Genomic DNA, 17,658 nt, shown 5'->3' with positions numbered 1-17,658 from the left:
ATGCGTCGGAACGATTCAAGTGGTATTCGGAAGAGGTGCGTATGAAAGATGCTTACGAATACAAGGCATCATGCGCTCAATGAATTGGGCGGTTGGTTCCTTTGTGTTTATTTCTATCTTTGGCTGGTAAGTACCGCTCGTAACACACGTGCGCACATGCGTCTTCTCTTAGTTTCTCACTTTTCCTCTCTCCAAAAGAACAGACTAACAATCATCAGGGAAACATGTCGACGCTCGCGGGCGGCTGAGCAAATGCGTATGAAAGGAATAATAGAGCAGTTCGAAAAGCGCCGAGGACGATCCAACTCGTCCGACATTAGCAGACTACATCAGACCTAGACAATGGAAGCGGAAAGTTCTGTGGGCTGATCATTATTAGAATACACTGGCATGCGAGAGACAGAGAAAGAGAGAGAGAGAGAGGAACAAGTCATGTTTCGTACGTACCTGTGGTGCGACGTACCAAGCAAGCCAGTCGCTACTTTCAGTGGGAAGAAGTCCCATGCTCCAGCACTTGTAGATTCCCATAGCTACACACAACAAATGGCAAGCAATGAAGGCAAGCATCTGGGGGAGAAGCGTATGATTTGGAGAATAATATGGGGCAAATACTAGGGTGAGTGGAAAGAAAGAACACAATGTTAGCATGCAAATGATTGCGCGTACAAACCTTGCGTCGTCTTCAGAATCCCCTTGAGCGGATTCGTGATCATCATTGCAACAACCATCATACTAAAGATCTGTACACCGCTACCGCTCATCCACATCATCATAAAGTTCATCGGCAATGTCTTTGTTGGCGATAGGGCCAGCTCCCATGCCTTAGATTGTTGGATACCTGACGTTTCAAAAGAACTTTCTTTCTTTGTCACTTCGCCTTCATGCTTTGTCAAGCTCTGTAGTAAGAGGCTGTTCGACATGTATCATGAGTCGCACAAACCTTGGGATCCAAGTATCCGATGATGGCATCGGGCACAGCCGAAAGTTTTGTCGTGCTGTGTGTCAGCGCATCGAGCAAGGGCGACCCATTCCGTTTGACGTACTTTGGCTTAATCATATCGTAATGCGTCGACCATGCCGAGAGTGGCGACGCCATCTGGCTCTTGGATACCATACTATCGCTATCAAGAAGCAGCTGACTTGTGTGGGACGCACATCCGTGTCAGACATGCGAAATTCAACGTATACCTCTTAGCAGAATGTTATGGGAATTATGCAAGTACCTCTAAGGTACTTTTGCACCTGACTCGATGCAACCACAAAGTCATATTTTTTTGGCGAGTAGGAGAAAAATTTTTTTATTTTGCTGCACGGTATCTGGTAAGCGACATACATACACACGATGCCACCATCAGTTGCAGGCAGCGCAAGCAAGGTGCGCCAAGTCAGTGCAACCGATAGCGCCTCGAGTAAGAAGAAGGCTGCCTCCAAAGAGAGTAGCAAATTACCAAAAAGGCGTGTGTCTTCAGAATCTGGTCGTCCCAAAACTGGTAGCACGCCACCGAGGATGATTAGCGATAAAGTCGACGCAAAGCAAGTGCTTAAGGCGTGTGAGGCACTCGCTGCATACACTGAGAGACGAAAAGCAGCCAAAGAGAAGGATCTATCACTGCTGCCTGGTGTAGGAAAGGATTCAGATAACACGGTTTGGATTCAACTGACGGTCAAGGCCCTCGACACAAAACGCAAGGTAAAACCTGCACGTATCCCACTTGCACATCCGTTGCTGGATGCATCTGCATCCGTCTGCCTCTTGACCAAAGATCCGCAGCGTGAATACAAAGACCTGCTGATGGAGAAGAATATCACTGCCGTGAATCGAGTTGTGGGCGTTGAGAAGCTCAAGGGCAAGTTCCGTCCATTCGACGCACGGCGCCAACTTGTGCGAGATCACGACTTGTTTTTGGCGGATGAGCGCATTGTACCGATGCTCCCTAAACTATGCGGCAGTGTATTCTACAAGGACCGCAAGTTTCCTGTGCCTGTTGACTTGACGAACAAGAAGCAACTCGCCAATGCAATTGACCGCGCAGTGGCGTCGACGTATTACTTACAGAACAAAGGATCGTGCAGCACGGTGAAAATCGGGTTCTTGCACCGACACTCACCAGCTGAACTGGTGGACAACGTAGCGCTAGCACTTCCTGCGATTGTGTCGCGTGTGCCTGGCAAGTGGGCGAATATTCAAAACATTGAGCTCAAGACCGGCAAGAGCGCGGCGCTGCCAATTTGGAGTTGTCGGCTGACAGACGGAGGTGGAGATGATGTGCGATGGAGCATGGGAAATGAGAGTGAGCATGCCAAGAGAGACATAGTCGACGACGAGGATGACGATGCAGAGGTGGATGTAGGGGAAGACGACGACCAAGATACAAAAAAGACAGGGACACACAAGACGACCAAGCCGGGTACAGTGGCGTCGACCGTCTCTACGGCAGCCAAATCTGAAGGAAAGCGCAAGAGCTCCGGTACCAAGGTACCTAATGCAAAAAAGCGTGCACGTTCATCACAATAGCGTATGTGGCATGGTAGGCAAAAGCTGTGGCATTTCATTTCCTAATCGTATGCAGAGATTCATGTATGTACTGAGACGGAAGCTAGGCCGTGCAGAGCGTGTCAGCAATGGTCTGTAGAGCAGCCAGTCTACTACTACAACTTGGCAGGCGGTGTTTTGTGGACGGCGGGATGAAAGGCATCTTCTTCGTCTTCGTCAGACGGCTCATCCTTCATTAATGACGGCGCCGTCGGCACATGTACTGTTGCCATCGGTGCGAGCCTGCGGTGCAACTCCTTGAGCCGTTTGTTCGTCGGGTTCCACGAGGCATAGTCTTTGATCAAGGCACGAATGTCCTTCATGAAAAAGTGGCTTATGACGCGGTCTTCCAGGAGTCCACGCAGACTCCATGGCAGCTCGTACGAGTTCCACCGCTGGGAGGTATACGGGATGCCGACCAACGGAACATCTGTTGCGCCAGAAGTGTGGGGCGAGTAGGTTTCAAACATGTACCGCGTAGCAATGTCGTACACGGCCGGTTCATTGTACAGGTTCGTGTGGCCCATGCCTGTGTACAAGGAACCGGCGACGGAGGCACTCAACAAAGTGAGTAGATTGTGGTCGTGGAATCCGCTGTTTCGTATGAGCACACAGAGCGCAATTAGCATAATCAAAAAGTCTTTTTCTGGAAAGGCCACGCCATCCACGTATACGGCACGCAAAATGGAGGGATGTGCGACACAAGAAAACAGCGCACTGTATAGAGGCACAGCATTGTCATCGACAGAGCCGACGTGAACGCATTTAACGCCGGCGCCCAAAATACGTCGATACGCTTTACGATGCAGCCGCGACACGTCCGACTCGGATGACTGGAACTCGAAGAGCTCACGAGCCGCAGCTGTTTCAAAGTAGCTAAGGTACGACGAGGCTATGCTGTTCTTGATGTGAACAAATGGACCCTGGAATATGCCGCACATGGTCAGCTGGCACACACGCGTTTTCGAGGATTCAACCAGTCCTTCGTCCAGAAGCCGCGCAAGGAGCAGTGTCGAAACAATCGCGCCTTGGCTGTGGGCTGCAACGAAGATGGCCTCTGCATTACGTAGAGCAGTGACCCAGTCCGAGTTCTGGAGAATCCCATCATAAAAAGCATCGGCACGCTCAAGAACACAGCCATCATGCTGCATAGCAATCGTCGTGATGTCCTCGGGGCCCAAGTGTACGCCTGCCGCTGCATACTTGCGCCGGATTGACTCGGTCATCATTGTAGCAAACTTATCTGATGTACCGATCGGAGCGCCGATCACATTCTTCAAAATACTCTGTGCGTACCAGCCATGAACGCCAATGACGACGATCTTCCTCGCACTTCGATAGCCACGAACATGGCCGAAGCGAGTGTCCCCCAGAAGGCGGTACATGCGCGGCATAGCCTGCTCATGCATCTCATGCAGATGTGGCACACCAGATCCATCCTCAGACTGCTTCGGCAGATCGCGCGGGATTCGATGTGAGCCAGGAAGCATACCACTGATAAGGTACCTGGTCCGGCCCCAGAAGCCCGTGCGTGGTGGCCACACACGCGGTGGCCTTTCGAACGAGTCCTCAAAGCTTGGTAGCACAAACCCAGATCCACCTAGACCTGCGACGGAACCTAGCGTTTGAGACGCAATTCGAGGATCAGACATGGCTGATTGGCAGGTGTCTGTTGGAGCTGCGAGCAAATGGGCGTGTTGAGAAAACAACTGCTTGCTGGGCGGTGTATTAATTGTGGAGAGACGAAATGGGCCAGATTTTCGTTGCCGTCGCCCGACGGTTTAAACTTGCGCCGTGCCTCGCACGCATATCGGCCCCGCTACGTACGGCCTCGTTGGCTGTATGGACGGAGCACACGCAAGCCCCTGACTCGACGCTAACAATCACACGCACAAACACACACACACACACACTTTGACACATATTCTCTCCCCATTCAAGTGTCCTGCCACAGGTCTTTTTTGCACACAAGACTTTCCCATTAGCCACATAACACATGTTAGAATGTGCGGGTGACGACCACGTGAAAGACGGACCGAATGCACCGGGCGTCTCTCTGCGCAAGTAACCACAGTGGCGTGGACCACCTTCACAAGTGTACTGTACAGCATGTCTGTGTTCCCGACCCTCATTGAATAGCCCCCGGTGCAGGCAGGACAGATGCGACAGAGACGCAAGAGGTACGGCTCCATGCATGCAAATGCTACGGAGATATTGAACGGAGAAGAAAAGAACGACATAAGAAACAACGTAGCTGAGATCCACAGTCCATGCTAGTCAACAACTACACCCACACATCATCCTGCAGTTCTGGTCCAATGCCCACAGCGTGTACCCTGAACCCAATGTCGCGAAGATGCGTAGGATCAGTGACGCGTCGACCATCAAACACCATTGCTGGCTTCCGCATCACATTGTACACGAGGGACCAGTCAATATGCTTAAACTCATCCCAGTCCGTGGCAATGACCACAGCCTCAGCATCATAGCAAGCATCAAGCACCGAAGGACACACAGAGACAGTCTCCTCGAGAGACTTGCGATCATCGATCACGCCAGGTTCCGACAAGTCGAGGTAGATCTGCTCGCGCTTCACCTTAGGGTCGTAAATCGCAAGGTACGCGCCTTCTTCGCGGAAATGCTTGCACAGGGAAATGGCCGGAGACTCGCGCGTGTCGCCAGTGTCCTTTTTAAACGCAAAGCCGAGCATAGCCAGGCGCTTCGATGTAACGGTATTAAAGAGCGTCCGCACAACCTTTCTTGCGAAACGTGATTTGGAGTACTCGTTCATCGCGATCACCTGGCGCCAGTATTCAGCCACCTGCGGCATGCCGAGACTCTCACTTAGATATGACAGATTCAGAATGTCTTTTTGGAAACAGCTGCCACCAAAGCCCACACTAGCACGCAAGAAGTGCGGGCCAATGCGCCGGTCCAGACCACATGCATGCGCGACCTCGTCGACGTTTGCGCCTGTGGCTTCACAAATGGCAGAGATCGCATTGATGGACGAAATGCGCTGTGCAAGCAGTGCATTCGCTGCGAGCTTGCTAAGCTCACTACTCCATAGACCTGTGTGCAGGATGCGCTCTTCCGGCACCCAGTGTTGGTACAAGCCACTTAGCAGACTTGCGGCCTGGCGGCCTGCGGGCGTCGCGAGGCTGCCGATCAGAACACGGTCTGGACGGAGCAGATCCTGGATCGCAGTGCCTTCCGACAGGAACTCCGGGTTCGACAGGATCTGAAACTCGACGTGCGGCTTGCTGTTCGACTCGAGGATCGCACGCATGGATGCAGCCGTGCGGCACGGCACTGTCGACTTTTCAACAATGACTTTGGACGTCTCCGATACATGTGCGATACGTCTTGTCGATGCTTCCACGTATCGAAGGTCTGCTGCATAGCCACTACCCACACCCGACGTCTTCGTTGGTGTGTTGACGCTAACAAACACGATTTGTGCTTCTTCGATGGATCCGTCAATGTCTGTGGTGAAGAACAGGTTTCGTCCTCGGCACTCGCGCACAATGTCCATGAGGCCCGGCTCAAATACGGGCAGCTGGCTCAAGTCCTCTGAATTCCACTGCGCGATCCGTTGCGGATTTACATCCACGATCGTCACCTTGATTTCCGGACACTGCTGTGCAATGACCGAGCATGTAGGCCCACCAACATACCCAGCACCGATACAGCAAATGGATGTTACCTTCTCGGGTACCATACCGTGCGCTTGTATTTCGCCTGCGTCGCCAGACAAATGGGAAGGGGGAAGGGAGCTTCGGACGCTTTGCTACGTGTTTGGCGTATCGCGCTGCTCGTGCCGCCTGGCCTGGCCTATATGATTTAGGTCCTAGAACACCTATCTGCCGACCACGGCCGACGCGGTGTACGTGCACGTGGTCCCTTGCTCCGTGCGAGTGGCGCGCACGTGCTCCTCTCCGTCCGGCTGGAGCACTAAAACGCTTGCGTGGCTGCCTGCGTAGCCGCCCGCTGACCCGGGTTCAGGCGAAAGTCTGAGCTAAGACGACGTCGAAAACTCTTGCACACGCTCGGTACATGTGCAGGGCACCAGCCCTCGCAACCAGCACTTGAGCATCTTACCGGATTCTTCCCCTCTTGCCTACAGCAATCAAGCAAGGCTGGGTCGTAACTGCACCTTTTGTCACTTGTTCACGCGTTCTTTTCCCGTCTCTTTTGCTCTGGCAGGCTTTCAGCATACTTTCTTCCATGACAAGTCTCATTGATTCGTCTTGGGAACGCGTCGATGAATTTTTGCCGCCAGGCATAGCGGCCGAGGATGATTCGTGGGAACTCGTGGAGGACAGTACAGAGCTTGTTCTGCTTGACCTGCCTCATACTAAGCAGACAGAGTCGTCAGCCTGGTCACAAGTGCCAGCTGCACCAGGCACGAGTGTTGTATTGACGGTACGTGCGTGTTTGTACAAGACGTTTTTTTTTCTTACCCGAAATTAGGGCCTTGACACGCCTATGCCTCTTCTTAAAGTCGGCGAAACTGTCATGCAGGGCACGTACGACGAACTTTTGGGTAGTGAGATTGTGCTGAAGCTGGAGCGTACGTTGTTGCCATTGAGATGACACACACACAAATAAAGGCTAGCTGAAGAACTAACGCATGTAGGGGACAATGACGCTGAGGGTCTTCGGCCACTTGCGCCACCGGGTGGTGGCAATGCCAGTGGAGCAAGCAGCACATCGACGCGGCGCATCACATTCACGCCTGTGCGACGTGTATCGAGTGCGGACACATCTACACATGCGCGAAAAGACTTGGAGCTCGACGAAGATATGCCTTTAGCTTGGCAGACATAATGTGCTTATGCTCCTGTCTCTCTTCTCGATTTTGCCTTGTTGCCTCTACTTGTTACGGACCCTGGATGGTGAATGCCCGCATACGCCGTCGTACTGCTGCAAAGGATCTACGCAGTTTATCATGGCATAAATTTGCATCTCTGTTCCTGCGCTGTATGCAGACTATCTAAACCAGAAGACGTGATTGGGCACTCAAAGATAGACTATATTCGACACATGGCATGATGCGCGTTCGCGCGGCAGTAGCCCGATCGCCCGATGTAGCCATATCCACTACGTCTACAAGCCTGGCTCTTCGCTTGCGTGTGTCGACGAGTCCTCATCGTCCTAGCGAAGTGGCCCGTTGACCCAAGCTTGTGACGCTGACATGACCGAGCATGTTGCGCCCGCAGAGGCGATGGAGTCGACAGAGAAAGGTATCAGTATATGTGGAAGGGCGTCAACTGAGGTATCACAAGCTTCTCCGACCCTGCCTTCTATGCTAGAGACAGCAACGTCATCCCCCGTGCCGGCCTTTCTGTGTGTGCCACCGCGCGCGATGGACCAAGACCGCGAATGGGGTCTTGGAACAGAAGTCAGCTCGCCAGTAGAGCCAAGCATCGCTGCCAAGATCACTCGCCTTCACGAGCTCAAAGCCCAGGGCACCCATCTTAATGCAGCTCTCGCACGCAATCGGTCGTTCCACAACCCCAACATTTACGCGAAACTCGTTTCATGGACAGGTGTAGACGAACATGGAAGCAACTCTGTTTTGATGGCACGCGCTCAGCATGCGTGGCCGCCAGCATGGGACCCCAAGGATCCGGATATTCTCGCACACGGTGTGGCACCAAAGCTTCTCGAGGCACAGAAACGGTACACCGAGGAGCGGGCTTCACAAGCCGCTCAGCATAAACGCACACGCATTGAATTTGCGAGTCACTCCGGCTAACTCTGTCTATATTGGAATTGCAAAAGTTTCATGCTGCCATGCCCCACACTCGTCCCCGCTGAGGAAACTGGGGCAGTCGCTCGCGAAGCCAGCGTTTCTGGTGTGGCTAGTGTTGTTGACATGCTTGGTAAAGTACGCATAGCCATGGATGCCTCGGCAGGTACATCTGGATGTTGGGGGGTATCAAGAGCCATGCGCTTCGTCGTTGGGGATTCCGCCGCAGAAGGAGGAGGACTAGGACGTTTGCCGAGTCGTAAACGTCGGTCTGGTTTCGGCACCGGCGTTGGTGGCGTACGTGGCATAGATGGCAGCGATTTCGGTAATACTACATGTCGTGCGCGCGTGCCCGAGTACTTGAATCGTTGAAACCAGGCAGATCGACGGGCCATATCATGCTCGGCACTCTCACTTGTATCATGCCATGCAAGCCCTGTCGACATGGGTGTGACTGGCGGCGGCGATGCACGACGTGCAGGTGTGCTGTGCATGGGGTTCACGGCTACCTTGGCCAGCGGTGCAAAGGGGGGTGGTGGCGACGATGCCGGACTCGAGACACACGCATCCACCACATCGCTCTCGCTCTGTGCATCTGGCGATGAAGGCGGTGGTGTCGTGCCTTTGGATTTCTCATCAACATCAGCTTCTCCGTCTGTGCCGGAACCGCTGACACTGTGTGCGGGCGATGTGCATGGCGTTGAGCGTGATGCGGTGTCCAATAGAGACGCACAAGAAGAAGAAGTTGTCGTCGTCGAGCTAGTGGATGAATCTGCACGATCCACCTTGTCTTTCGACACGGCCAACGACATCCTTGGAGGCGCCGCAGACGCCGAAGATCGGAAGAAAGAATGGAGTGTTTGTTGAGGCGCTCGTCCTGGATGTCCTGCGTGCACTGAGTGACTTGATAGCACGGATTGAGCAGGTGCCAGTGCGATGCCAAGAGCAGGACGTGAGAGAGGCTGGCGCGTGATGGGGCACAGATCACCATGTGCGATCGCACGTGCCTCTTCGAGTGACGGTGGGATGCCGATGCAGGCCAACAAGTCCTCATTTATGTCACACGGAAGAGGCGCTAATGTCGTCAAGGAGCCAGGTCCGCGTGGATCCCATACTCGCTGGTGTGCAAAAGTGAATTCGGCCCGTGCAAAGTCAGCCGCGTACGCGGGCGGCACGTGCATCTTTCCTTCGAGCTGTAAAACACGAAGAACGCGCTCAATGGACTCGTACTTGCGGAGAAATTTGTGCGCGTTCTTCAGGCCCATGCCTGTGATGGATGGCAGATAGTCACAGCCAGAGAGAATGGCCATCCGGCGAAAGTCGTCGAGTGACCATCCGTCGAAGGCGAGCTGCTTGGCGTGCACAAAGCGATCGCGTTGGATTTCAACACAGTGACCATAGGTATCGAGTTTGAACAAAACAGTCTTGCACCCAAACACAAGCAGGTCGGAGTCTTCCGTGATGATAGCATCGATCAGACCTTCTTGTTCCAGGTAGGCCAGCTGTGCATCAGCTTCATACGGTGCAACAACGTAAGGTATACCCTGTGCACGCAAGATCTTGATCAACTCATAGGCCATCGACGGCGTAACATCGATGCTACGCACGAATGCATCACGCGCAGCTGAGCCACGCTTCTCGCGGTAGTACTGAAGGCCACGAGTGCGATGTTCCTGGCGACGTCTGTAGGTCAGGTTAGACACACTGTCCCGTTTACTCATTGAACGTATTGTCTCCAACGTACGTTGCTCGCTCCTTTTCTGTGCCCGCCTTACTGGGTAGATGCGCTCCATCAAACACAAAATACGGCTTTACCCCATAATGCTGGAGCATGCGCAGTCTGTGCATGGCGTACGTTACATACTGCGTTGTGGGCTTCCCTAGAGCCAGATCCGTCGCGCAAGCGTACGCGCCGCGATGCAGCCAAACGTACGCGTCAATGCCCAAGGTCTTTCCACGGTACGCGTCGACATGTGTCTCTCGCTACGCGTGTGAGAACACAAGCAGTGTTTGTGTTTGTACGCACCTGGATATCTTTGAGCAGAGGCAATAAGCCAGTTATGCCCATCACTCGCAACGACCAACTGGGCGGCGGATGCGAACAGGACCCAGCAGCAAGGGAGCCTAGAGAGAATATGACCTACCGAGTAGTTGAGACTCAACACGTACCTCGACACGCCGCACTGCACCGTACCGTGCCACGCCACGCCACGCCACGCCACGCCACGCCCCAACTCCAACACGCGCGACAACAGGAACCTATTAGGGGGTGATAGCAAATACGAGACAGACACGAAGAGGCAAGAGAACAGTTCACGTGATCCAGCGAGGCCGTCGCACAACAAGGTTGTGTCAGATCGTAGAGCAAGCAAGTGCACCGAGCACATCGACGGCGCTGTTGACACTACGGCGAGAGAGCAATCACGATGAAGCTCGTGAGGTACGTGCGCGAGCATGACAGCCATTCACACCGTTGAAAAGGTTTTTGATGAAACTCAATAATGAGAGCGTAACGATCGAGCTCAAAAATGGCACCGTCATTCATGGCACCGTCACAGGTACGTTTAACGCAGCGGCGACGAAAAGGGCGACGAAACTTACGCGTTCAAACACAGGTGTGGATGTGCAAATGAATACGCACTTGAAAGCGGTCAAAATGACTGTGCGCGGTGGCGAGCCAATTTCTCTTGATACACTGTCGATTCGTGGCAACAATACGCGATACTGGATTTTGCCCGATGCACTGCCGCTCGATACATTGCTCGTGGATGACGCGCCGCGTCCAAAGGGGAAACGAAAAGATGAGGCGCTGCGTGGGCGTGCAGACCGTGGGCGTGGTGGCCGTGGGCGTGGTGGTCGTGGACGCGGCGGACGTGGCCGGCCGTAAACAAAATGTCAGCAGAATTATGTCGCATGTTACAGACAAAGCCTCTGTATCGATGCACGTAATGTCATGTGCGCAGATAGGCGCGCATGCGGAACTCGTCTCTGAGGATTTTGCATGTCCACCATTGCCCTCTGTCTCCGTCTCGCTTCCACACGCTTCATACCAAACTTGCCATCTTCCCGTTTGATCTATTTCGATTCAGCCCAATCCTACGGCCTATACCGATGATGTACTATCAACAAGGCATAAAAATCTCATATTTTCCACGATAGTCTTTCAATGCTACATAAAAATTCGTGACACTGATCCAAGACTTGTTGGAGATGCCCACGACCTGTTTGACGTGGGACAGATGATGCCACTTCCCCCACTCCCCCCTCACTGTTGAACCCAGGTTAGGCTAGCATGAAGGCGCACGTCTGTCCATTTTGCAAAACCTCAGCTACCGGCTTGTTCGTCTACTCATCCATGACGAGCAGGTCGCGTCAGTGAATGCTAAGGCAGTGCTAATTGGTCTTTCATGGGATATATACTACGCCCACAAAATTTCGTCCATGCTCGACGACAATATCAATTTTTTTTTCATATTTTTAAATTCTTTTCTTATACTTCGGACATGTTGAGAGATCGAACCCGGCCAGTGCGAGTGTGTAACTATCGGCGATTTATGCGACAGCCACTGCCGTACACTACAATTTTTTTTTTTTTTGTTTAGGGGAAGGGAGGAGGGGGCGAGGGGCGAATATCCACACTTTTTTCCTCAACGCTTTGACGGCGATCAGCGATCTGGACCATGAGCACACTGGCAGACATTAAAATTTTTTGTGGTGCGTGCGACTATTGAACGCAGCTTATGCCTAGGCTCCAGTCATCCAGAACTCGCCAACCTCATATGCAAACGGTATGTTGTACAAGGAAGAACACGGGACACTAACACACACGCATCTAGACTCGGTGTACCTCTGGGTCGATCAAGTGTGACGAAAAATGATGCTGGCGAGCTCATGGTTCGCATGTATGAGTCTGTGCGTGAGCATGATGTGTACATTATCAATACTTCCTGTGTGACATATGACCAGGATGGTCGGCCCGTGTCACCCAACACGTCGCTGATGGAGTTGCTCATTATGATTAACGCGTGCAAGACGGCGAGTGCACGCCGCGTGACGGCAGTCATCCCGCACTTTTTCTATGCGCGGCAAGACAAAAAGGATAAGAGTCGGGCTCCCATCTCAGCTCGGCTCATTGCGAACATGCTGGAAACAGCAGGTTGTGACCATGTGATTGTACGTGCACCATGGGCGAAAGAGAAAGAAGCGTAGTGGAATCGGCAGCTAACTCAGTACAGACGATGGATTTGCATGCGTCGCAGATCCAGGGCTTTTTTAATGTGCCCGTCGACAACCTGTACTCGGAGCCAGCAGCTCTGCAGTACATGCGGGAGATGCTCGATATCAACCGTGTTGTGATTGTGTCGCCCGATGCTGGTGGCGCAAAGCGAGCTACGTCGATTGCAGACCAGCTGGGCGTCGACTTTGCTCTTTTCCACAAGGAACGCAAGAAGGCCAATGAGGTGTCACGCATGGTCCTGGTCGGCGACGCAAAGGACAAGATTGCTGTCTTGATTGACGACATGGCCGATACATGTGGCACACTGGATTTGGCGGCAGAACGCCTGAAGGAAAGCGGTGCTGATCGTGTGTTTGCGCTGGTCACGCACGGTATCTTGTCGAAACCGGCGCTGGAGCGCATCTCTAAGAGCAGCTTGGAAATGCTTGTGGTCACAAACACGTTGCCGCAGGCAGCCAACAAGGAAAAGTGCGCCAAGATTGAGGAAATTGACGTGAGCCACATTCTTGCCGAGACAATTCGTCGGTCTCACTACGGAGAGAGTGTGTCTGTCCTGTTCAGCCAGGTGCCTTACGATACAGTGCAACCGTACCGGCGAGGGGCTGATACGCCGACGCACAGTCCGCCCCGCTCAGCAACATCGTCGCCCTCGCATCCGAGCCTCTCTGGCGCTGTACTTGATAAGCGCCTGGGTGTGCTAAGTGGCTCAGAAAAAGACCACGCAGCCACGGTGCCGAGTCCCTTGCGCCAAGTGTCGTCTGGACAGGACGCGTAAGGCGGCCGAATCAGCAGCACACCGCTTAGCACATTGTGTGTGCAATGACAAGGATGAAAAGTAGAATAGACAACGCTTAGATACGCATGACAATGACATGATGTGCAGCATGTGGGAATGTGTGCAGCCCGGCTGAGAGGAAGGGGCGTGGCACACGTGCCAATGACTTATGGGGACTGCCAGCGTCCTGCCATTCCCCGACAGCGCATGTGCTCGTTGGCATGCGTTGTCGCTCAAGCTTGTGTTAGGTATATGGGTGTGATCTACATGACTGGTAATACTTATATCGTCTATGATGTGTTAGGGGCAGGGTCTGAATCGTCATCGTTCTTGAAGCGCATGTGCAGTGGCGGAAGTGGAATACTCCGCTTGCTTTGGTCGCTTCGGACGCGTGGACGCAGCTCGCGACGCAAAGACGCTGCATCACTCCCCGAGAACGAGCGATGTGGATTTGTATGATGTGTTCCAGCGACCGTCTCAATAATGCGTTTCCAGCGGCTCCGAATCTTTTGGCTCCGTGGAGACCGCGACGATGAGGATGCATCCTCGTCGTCATGCGACTCAGCACGCTGATCGACTGTCGGCCCCAACATGCCCTGAACGAGCTCGTCAACGAGCGCCACCGAGTTCAATTGGCAGAACTCATGCCTAGGTTGCGATGCATCTCGCGAAAAGCCATGCATGAGTGAGTTCGGATTCGAGGACGTGCATTCGCGCCGTCCACTCGCATTTAAAAATTCTGGTCGCACAGCTGCAATGTTGAACATCATGGGCAAAGGCAGCTTGAAGTGCCACTCGAGGCCGTGCATCAGTTCGGGCTCACGTTGCGACGAAGCATAGATCGCGTCGCGCTCACCCGACGCACTCCGACCTTGCATTATGGCATTGGCTGGGTCAACGAGTCCCTGCTTGATACGTGGCACTCTGTACGAATGAGTCGTGTCCAAACGGCGCATGTCGATCGACAAGCGCAGTAAGGCATTACACGCGCACTTGTCCAGCAAGTACTGCCGAGATTCGATACGCTCACTCGGCGACGGCGGCATCCCCGGTGCATACTCAGCAAGGTTAATTTTGATTTGCCCAAAGCGCCGCCGCGTATCTGGTGGATCATCCGGCTGTCGCCACCAAACAGTCAAGAGTAAGGCGGACGAATGCAAGTGCCCAGCCTCGGTCTCTCTGTCGAGATGCGTCAAATGTCGATTGATCCCGATGCGCACATCCGTTTGTGCCGTGGCCTCCCACTTAACAGTATGGTGTTGGACGCCTTCAAATGTCGTCGTACTTCTGATGATCTTGTTCGGACCCATTGAAAAGCCAGACATTGAGCTCATCGTAGACGCTGGATGCAGACGGGCATCGCCTCGGCGATTCATACTGGGTGACGCCACCGAAGTCGTTTCGTCAACAGCGCTACCATGGGCGCTAGGCAGATGATCCAGTGATAAGACGGACGAGTCTGGACTTGCTACGAGTTCCTCTGTAGATCCGAACTGAGGCAACGTCGAAGACATCGGCGTCGAATGCACATCACCTGCCAAAGGCAATGTATGGCTTCTCTGCGCCGAGCCCTTGGGGAAAGCCGATGGCATGAGCGTCGTATTGGGTGAGTCGTCCGAATTATTGGGCACAATGGTATCGTTTCGTGTCGATAGTGACGCTGGTATCGATACAGAGGCTGCCGATAGCGTTGATGCCGATGCCGATGCAGTCGAGTCTTGTCCTGTCTCGATAGTTGCATGATTCATACTGCTATCTATAGAGCCGTTCTGGAGGACATCATCCGCTGGAGAGGCAACATCGCTCCCCGCAGTCTCCGAGTTGGCTCGTCGCCGCGGCAATTGGACAGCATGCTTGATTTTGTACACGACAGAAAATTCACCAGAAAGTACCGGCACATTCAGCAGCTCGTGGATCTGTAAAACAAGCTGGAAGTGTGCGTATCGCGTGGCCAGCGGCAGCTGGTCAATGAGCGCACGAGGCGCCATTGATCACCACGATCAAAGTTTCGGCACAAGGCGAGCCGCAACGACGCCCCCCAATAATGTATCCTCCACATTCACACACACACACACACACACACGTACGCAGCTATGCAATCAGATTGAACATGACGAATCGGGCTAGCGAGTCGAGCTTCTGCCTGCCTGTTTACCTGACAGTGACGCGTCTCCATCCAATGTAACTGGCTACCCAGTTATCCACCAATGCAGATGGCAGTAGGGTGTAACACGTGCCAAAATGCTCAACCACGGCAATGGATTCAAGGGTAGGTGCTAGATGTCAGCTTGGACGCAGAAACAAGCATCGCTACCTCACATGATATCTTGTAGCCTCTATTACGTTTTCTCTTAAAAAAGATGAGCGCCAGATCAAAGTCTGGTCACGGACATTGCCTTACCCTTGCATGTACGCCACGCTACGGTAAAAAGAACTACTACTCTTTCTCCTCGAGAACGACCGACTTTCGTGCCGCTTTCGGCTTCATAGTTCCCCGCTGTACACGTGTGAGCCAGGAGATACATTCTCTTGCATATATTTATATGCGCACGTACCTTCGTGTGCTTGCGTCGACGGTCTTCCTTGACACGACGAGCCTCCGACATTGTATGATGCAGCTTCTGCGCAGAGCGAATTGGCTTGGGCACGTGGCGCTGGCGCTCAATCTTCGCGACGTCACCCACGGACTGCCAACGCTTGCGAAGAGCCTGCGCATACTCACGACTTGCACGCTCGCGCGCAGACACAATACCTAGTTTGTCGCTGGCGCCATGCTTCCACAAACGGACATTGCCGTCATCGGAGCCACTCAGTACAAAGCGTGCATCGAGGGTATATGCCACACTAAACACCTTCTGCATGCGCTTTGTATGGTAGACGTCGCGAGATCGAGCACCTTTGCCGACGTCCCACAGGCGCACAGTGCGGTCGTACGAGCCCGTGACAAGACTTTGGCCCGTGGGTGCCCAGTCGACAGACATGACCGCGCCGACATGACCCTTGTAGATCTGCGTTGCCGACGACATGTTCCGCATGTCAAACGTATACATGTTATAGTCTTCGCTAGCCACGGCAAATGTGGTCGGCTCAAGAGGCGACCAGGCGAGGTCATTGGCACGCATCGTAAGCACAACCTTGTGCAATGCTTTGCCACTCCGCATATCGTACAGTGTCACACCGCGATCCGTCCCAGCGCTCGCAAGCACATCCGTCTCACTCTGGTTGTACCGCACCACATGCACAGCATCCACACCCATCGACATGGTCATGAGAGCGTCAGAACCGCCGCCGCGGTTCAAGTCCCATACTTGCACAGTACTAGACGCAGAAGCAAAGCGCGGCAAGTGCGCATGATGCGACAAGGAATGAAATGCCGTTCGTCCCTGGTACACAGACAACGGCTCACTCGCAGCAAGTTTGGGGGGCTGCATACTAAACAGATTCGCATCTCGTGCGCCAGACACAACATCGCCGTCGTCGTCATCTTCGTCTTGTTCATCATCACTCACATCCGGCCGGTATTCGGCGTACTCGCCATAGCCCTCAGGCACCGGATCAGCATTCCACACTTTGATGGTGCGGTCTGTCGAGCACGAGAGCATGCGTTTTGATGCTGACGCATTCCCTGAGAATGACAGTGGCGATATGCAGAGAGACTGAATGATACCTGCATGTGCTCGTGGATATGTATATGTACATCGCTGGTGGTTCACATCCCAAAGACGGATCTCCCCATCTCCGCTTCCACTGGCCATAATATCCAAACGTTTCGGATGCTTTGCCAATGCGTATACACCGTCAATATGCCCTTCAAATGCCGACACAAATGGTTTCGCAAACAGACGGTCTAACTTTGCTGCGTTTAAAGCGCGTGTATATTCGCGAGGCTTTTCAAATGGATGCATCGTGGGATCCAAGTTCCGCTGCACGGGCGCCGCATCGCCCAACCGCGCAGGAGCATGATCATCAAGTGACCTCGTAAGTGCCTTGATTTTCTGTGTGCATGCATATTAGCGCCTGCATGGCTTCGATTCACAGGTACATACCATGCTTTTAAACACGCACTGGAGCTAGTGGCAAATGACTAGCTCTCCCCCGCGTAGGTGCTTGCGTATGTGCTTCTGTATGTGGCGGCAAATGTACGACCTCAAGTCTATTATTTCAACAAGAAAAAATGTTCACGCGCGCCCTCACTGAACTGTGGTGATTGTGGAGTCAGCTCGTATGCGGACTGATGGGCCAACGCATCTTATTTGGGAGTGACCACCAGCCAAGCCAACGGTGGAACTTAGTCATCAAAGGACGGCAGGCTGGGTAGATCGGGGCGGAGGCAAGACCTAATGAGCGTGGCATGGACC

General features: G+C 53.3%; 10 protein-coding genes across 10 annotated transcripts; 4 read left to right on the top strand and 6 right to left on the bottom strand.

Annotated features, from left to right (window-relative positions):
• Nucleotides 1-335: 335 nt before the first annotated feature.
• Nucleotides 336-1,096, bottom strand: MGL_2958 (uncharacterized protein; the record flags this gene model as incomplete). The annotated part of the gene is made up of 4 exons (XM_001729920.1): nt 336-365; nt 448-611; nt 671-909; nt 1,044-1,096. 4 exons carry the CDS (start codon nt 1,094-1,096, stop codon nt 336-338), a joined length of 486 nt encoding a protein of 161 aa, XP_001729972.1.
• Nucleotides 1,097-1,507: 411 nt separating this feature from the next.
• Nucleotides 1,508-2,515, top strand: MGL_2957 (uncharacterized protein; the record flags this gene model as incomplete). The annotated part of the gene is made up of 1 exon (XM_001729919.1): nt 1,508-2,515. The coding sequence occupies one exon, from the start codon at nt 1,508-1,510 to the stop codon at nt 2,513-2,515; it is 1,008 nt and encodes a 335-aa protein (XP_001729971.1).
• Nucleotides 2,516-2,649: 134 nt separating this feature from the next.
• On the bottom strand, nt 2,650-4,185 carry MGL_2956 (uncharacterized protein; the record flags this gene model as incomplete). Its single annotated transcript, XM_001729918.1, has 1 exon — nt 2,650-4,185. The coding sequence occupies one exon, from the start codon at nt 4,183-4,185 to the stop codon at nt 2,650-2,652; it is 1,536 nt and encodes a 511-aa protein (XP_001729970.1).
• Nucleotides 4,186-4,817: 632 nt separating this feature from the next.
• MGL_2955 (uncharacterized protein) lies at nt 4,818-6,254 on the bottom strand (the record flags this gene model as incomplete). The annotated part of the gene is made up of 1 exon (XM_001729917.1): nt 4,818-6,254. One exon carries the CDS (start codon nt 6,252-6,254, stop codon nt 4,818-4,820), a length of 1,437 nt encoding a protein of 478 aa, XP_001729969.1.
• Nucleotides 6,255-6,760: 506 nt separating this feature from the next.
• On the top strand, nt 6,761-7,129 carry MGL_2954 (uncharacterized protein; the record flags this gene model as incomplete). Its single annotated transcript, XM_001729916.1, has 2 exons — nt 6,761-6,958; nt 7,007-7,129. 2 exons carry the CDS (start codon nt 6,761-6,763, stop codon nt 7,127-7,129), a joined length of 321 nt encoding a protein of 106 aa, XP_001729968.1.
• Nucleotides 7,130-8,290: 1,161 nt separating this feature from the next.
• On the bottom strand, nt 8,291-10,009 carry MGL_2953 (uncharacterized protein; the record flags this gene model as incomplete). Its single annotated transcript, XM_001729915.1, has 1 exon — nt 8,291-10,009. One exon carries the CDS (start codon nt 10,007-10,009, stop codon nt 8,291-8,293), a length of 1,719 nt encoding a protein of 572 aa, XP_001729967.1.
• A 705-nt stretch (nt 10,010-10,714) lies between these two features.
• MGL_2952 (uncharacterized protein) lies at nt 10,715-11,175 on the top strand (the record flags this gene model as incomplete). Its single annotated transcript, XM_001729914.1, has 3 exons — nt 10,715-10,728; nt 10,770-10,846; nt 10,904-11,175. The coding sequence occupies 3 exons, from the start codon at nt 10,715-10,717 to the stop codon at nt 11,173-11,175; spliced, it is 363 nt and encodes a 120-aa protein (XP_001729966.1).
• A 793-nt stretch (nt 11,176-11,968) lies between these two features.
• Nucleotides 11,969-13,300, top strand: MGL_2951 (uncharacterized protein; the record flags this gene model as incomplete). Its single annotated transcript, XM_001729913.1, has 4 exons — nt 11,969-12,002; nt 12,037-12,076; nt 12,125-12,461; nt 12,524-13,300. The coding sequence occupies 4 exons, from the start codon at nt 11,969-11,971 to the stop codon at nt 13,298-13,300; spliced, it is 1,188 nt and encodes a 395-aa protein (XP_001729965.1).
• Nucleotides 13,301-13,590: 290 nt separating this feature from the next.
• MGL_2950 (uncharacterized protein) lies at nt 13,591-15,288 on the bottom strand (the record flags this gene model as incomplete). The annotated part of the gene is made up of 1 exon (XM_001729912.1): nt 13,591-15,288. The coding sequence occupies one exon, from the start codon at nt 15,286-15,288 to the stop codon at nt 13,591-13,593; it is 1,698 nt and encodes a 565-aa protein (XP_001729964.1).
• Nucleotides 15,289-15,737: 449 nt separating this feature from the next.
• On the bottom strand, nt 15,738-17,349 carry MGL_2949 (uncharacterized protein; the record flags this gene model as incomplete). Its single annotated transcript, XM_001729911.1, has 3 exons — nt 15,738-15,797; nt 15,856-17,295; nt 17,347-17,349. The coding sequence occupies 3 exons, from the start codon at nt 17,347-17,349 to the stop codon at nt 15,738-15,740; spliced, it is 1,503 nt and encodes a 500-aa protein (XP_001729963.1).
• Nucleotides 17,350-17,658: the final 309 nt, after the last annotated feature.

Source organism: Malassezia globosa (assembly GCF_000181695.2).
Source record: "Malassezia globosa CBS 7966 chromosome Unknown mgl_sf_7.1, whole genome shotgun sequence".
In the NCBI taxonomy this organism is placed as follows: Eukaryota; Fungi; Basidiomycota; class Malasseziomycetes; order Malasseziales; family Malasseziaceae; genus Malassezia; species Malassezia globosa.
Note: the sequence above shows the minus strand (reverse complement) of the source record. Positions and strands in the feature narration are given on the sequence as shown.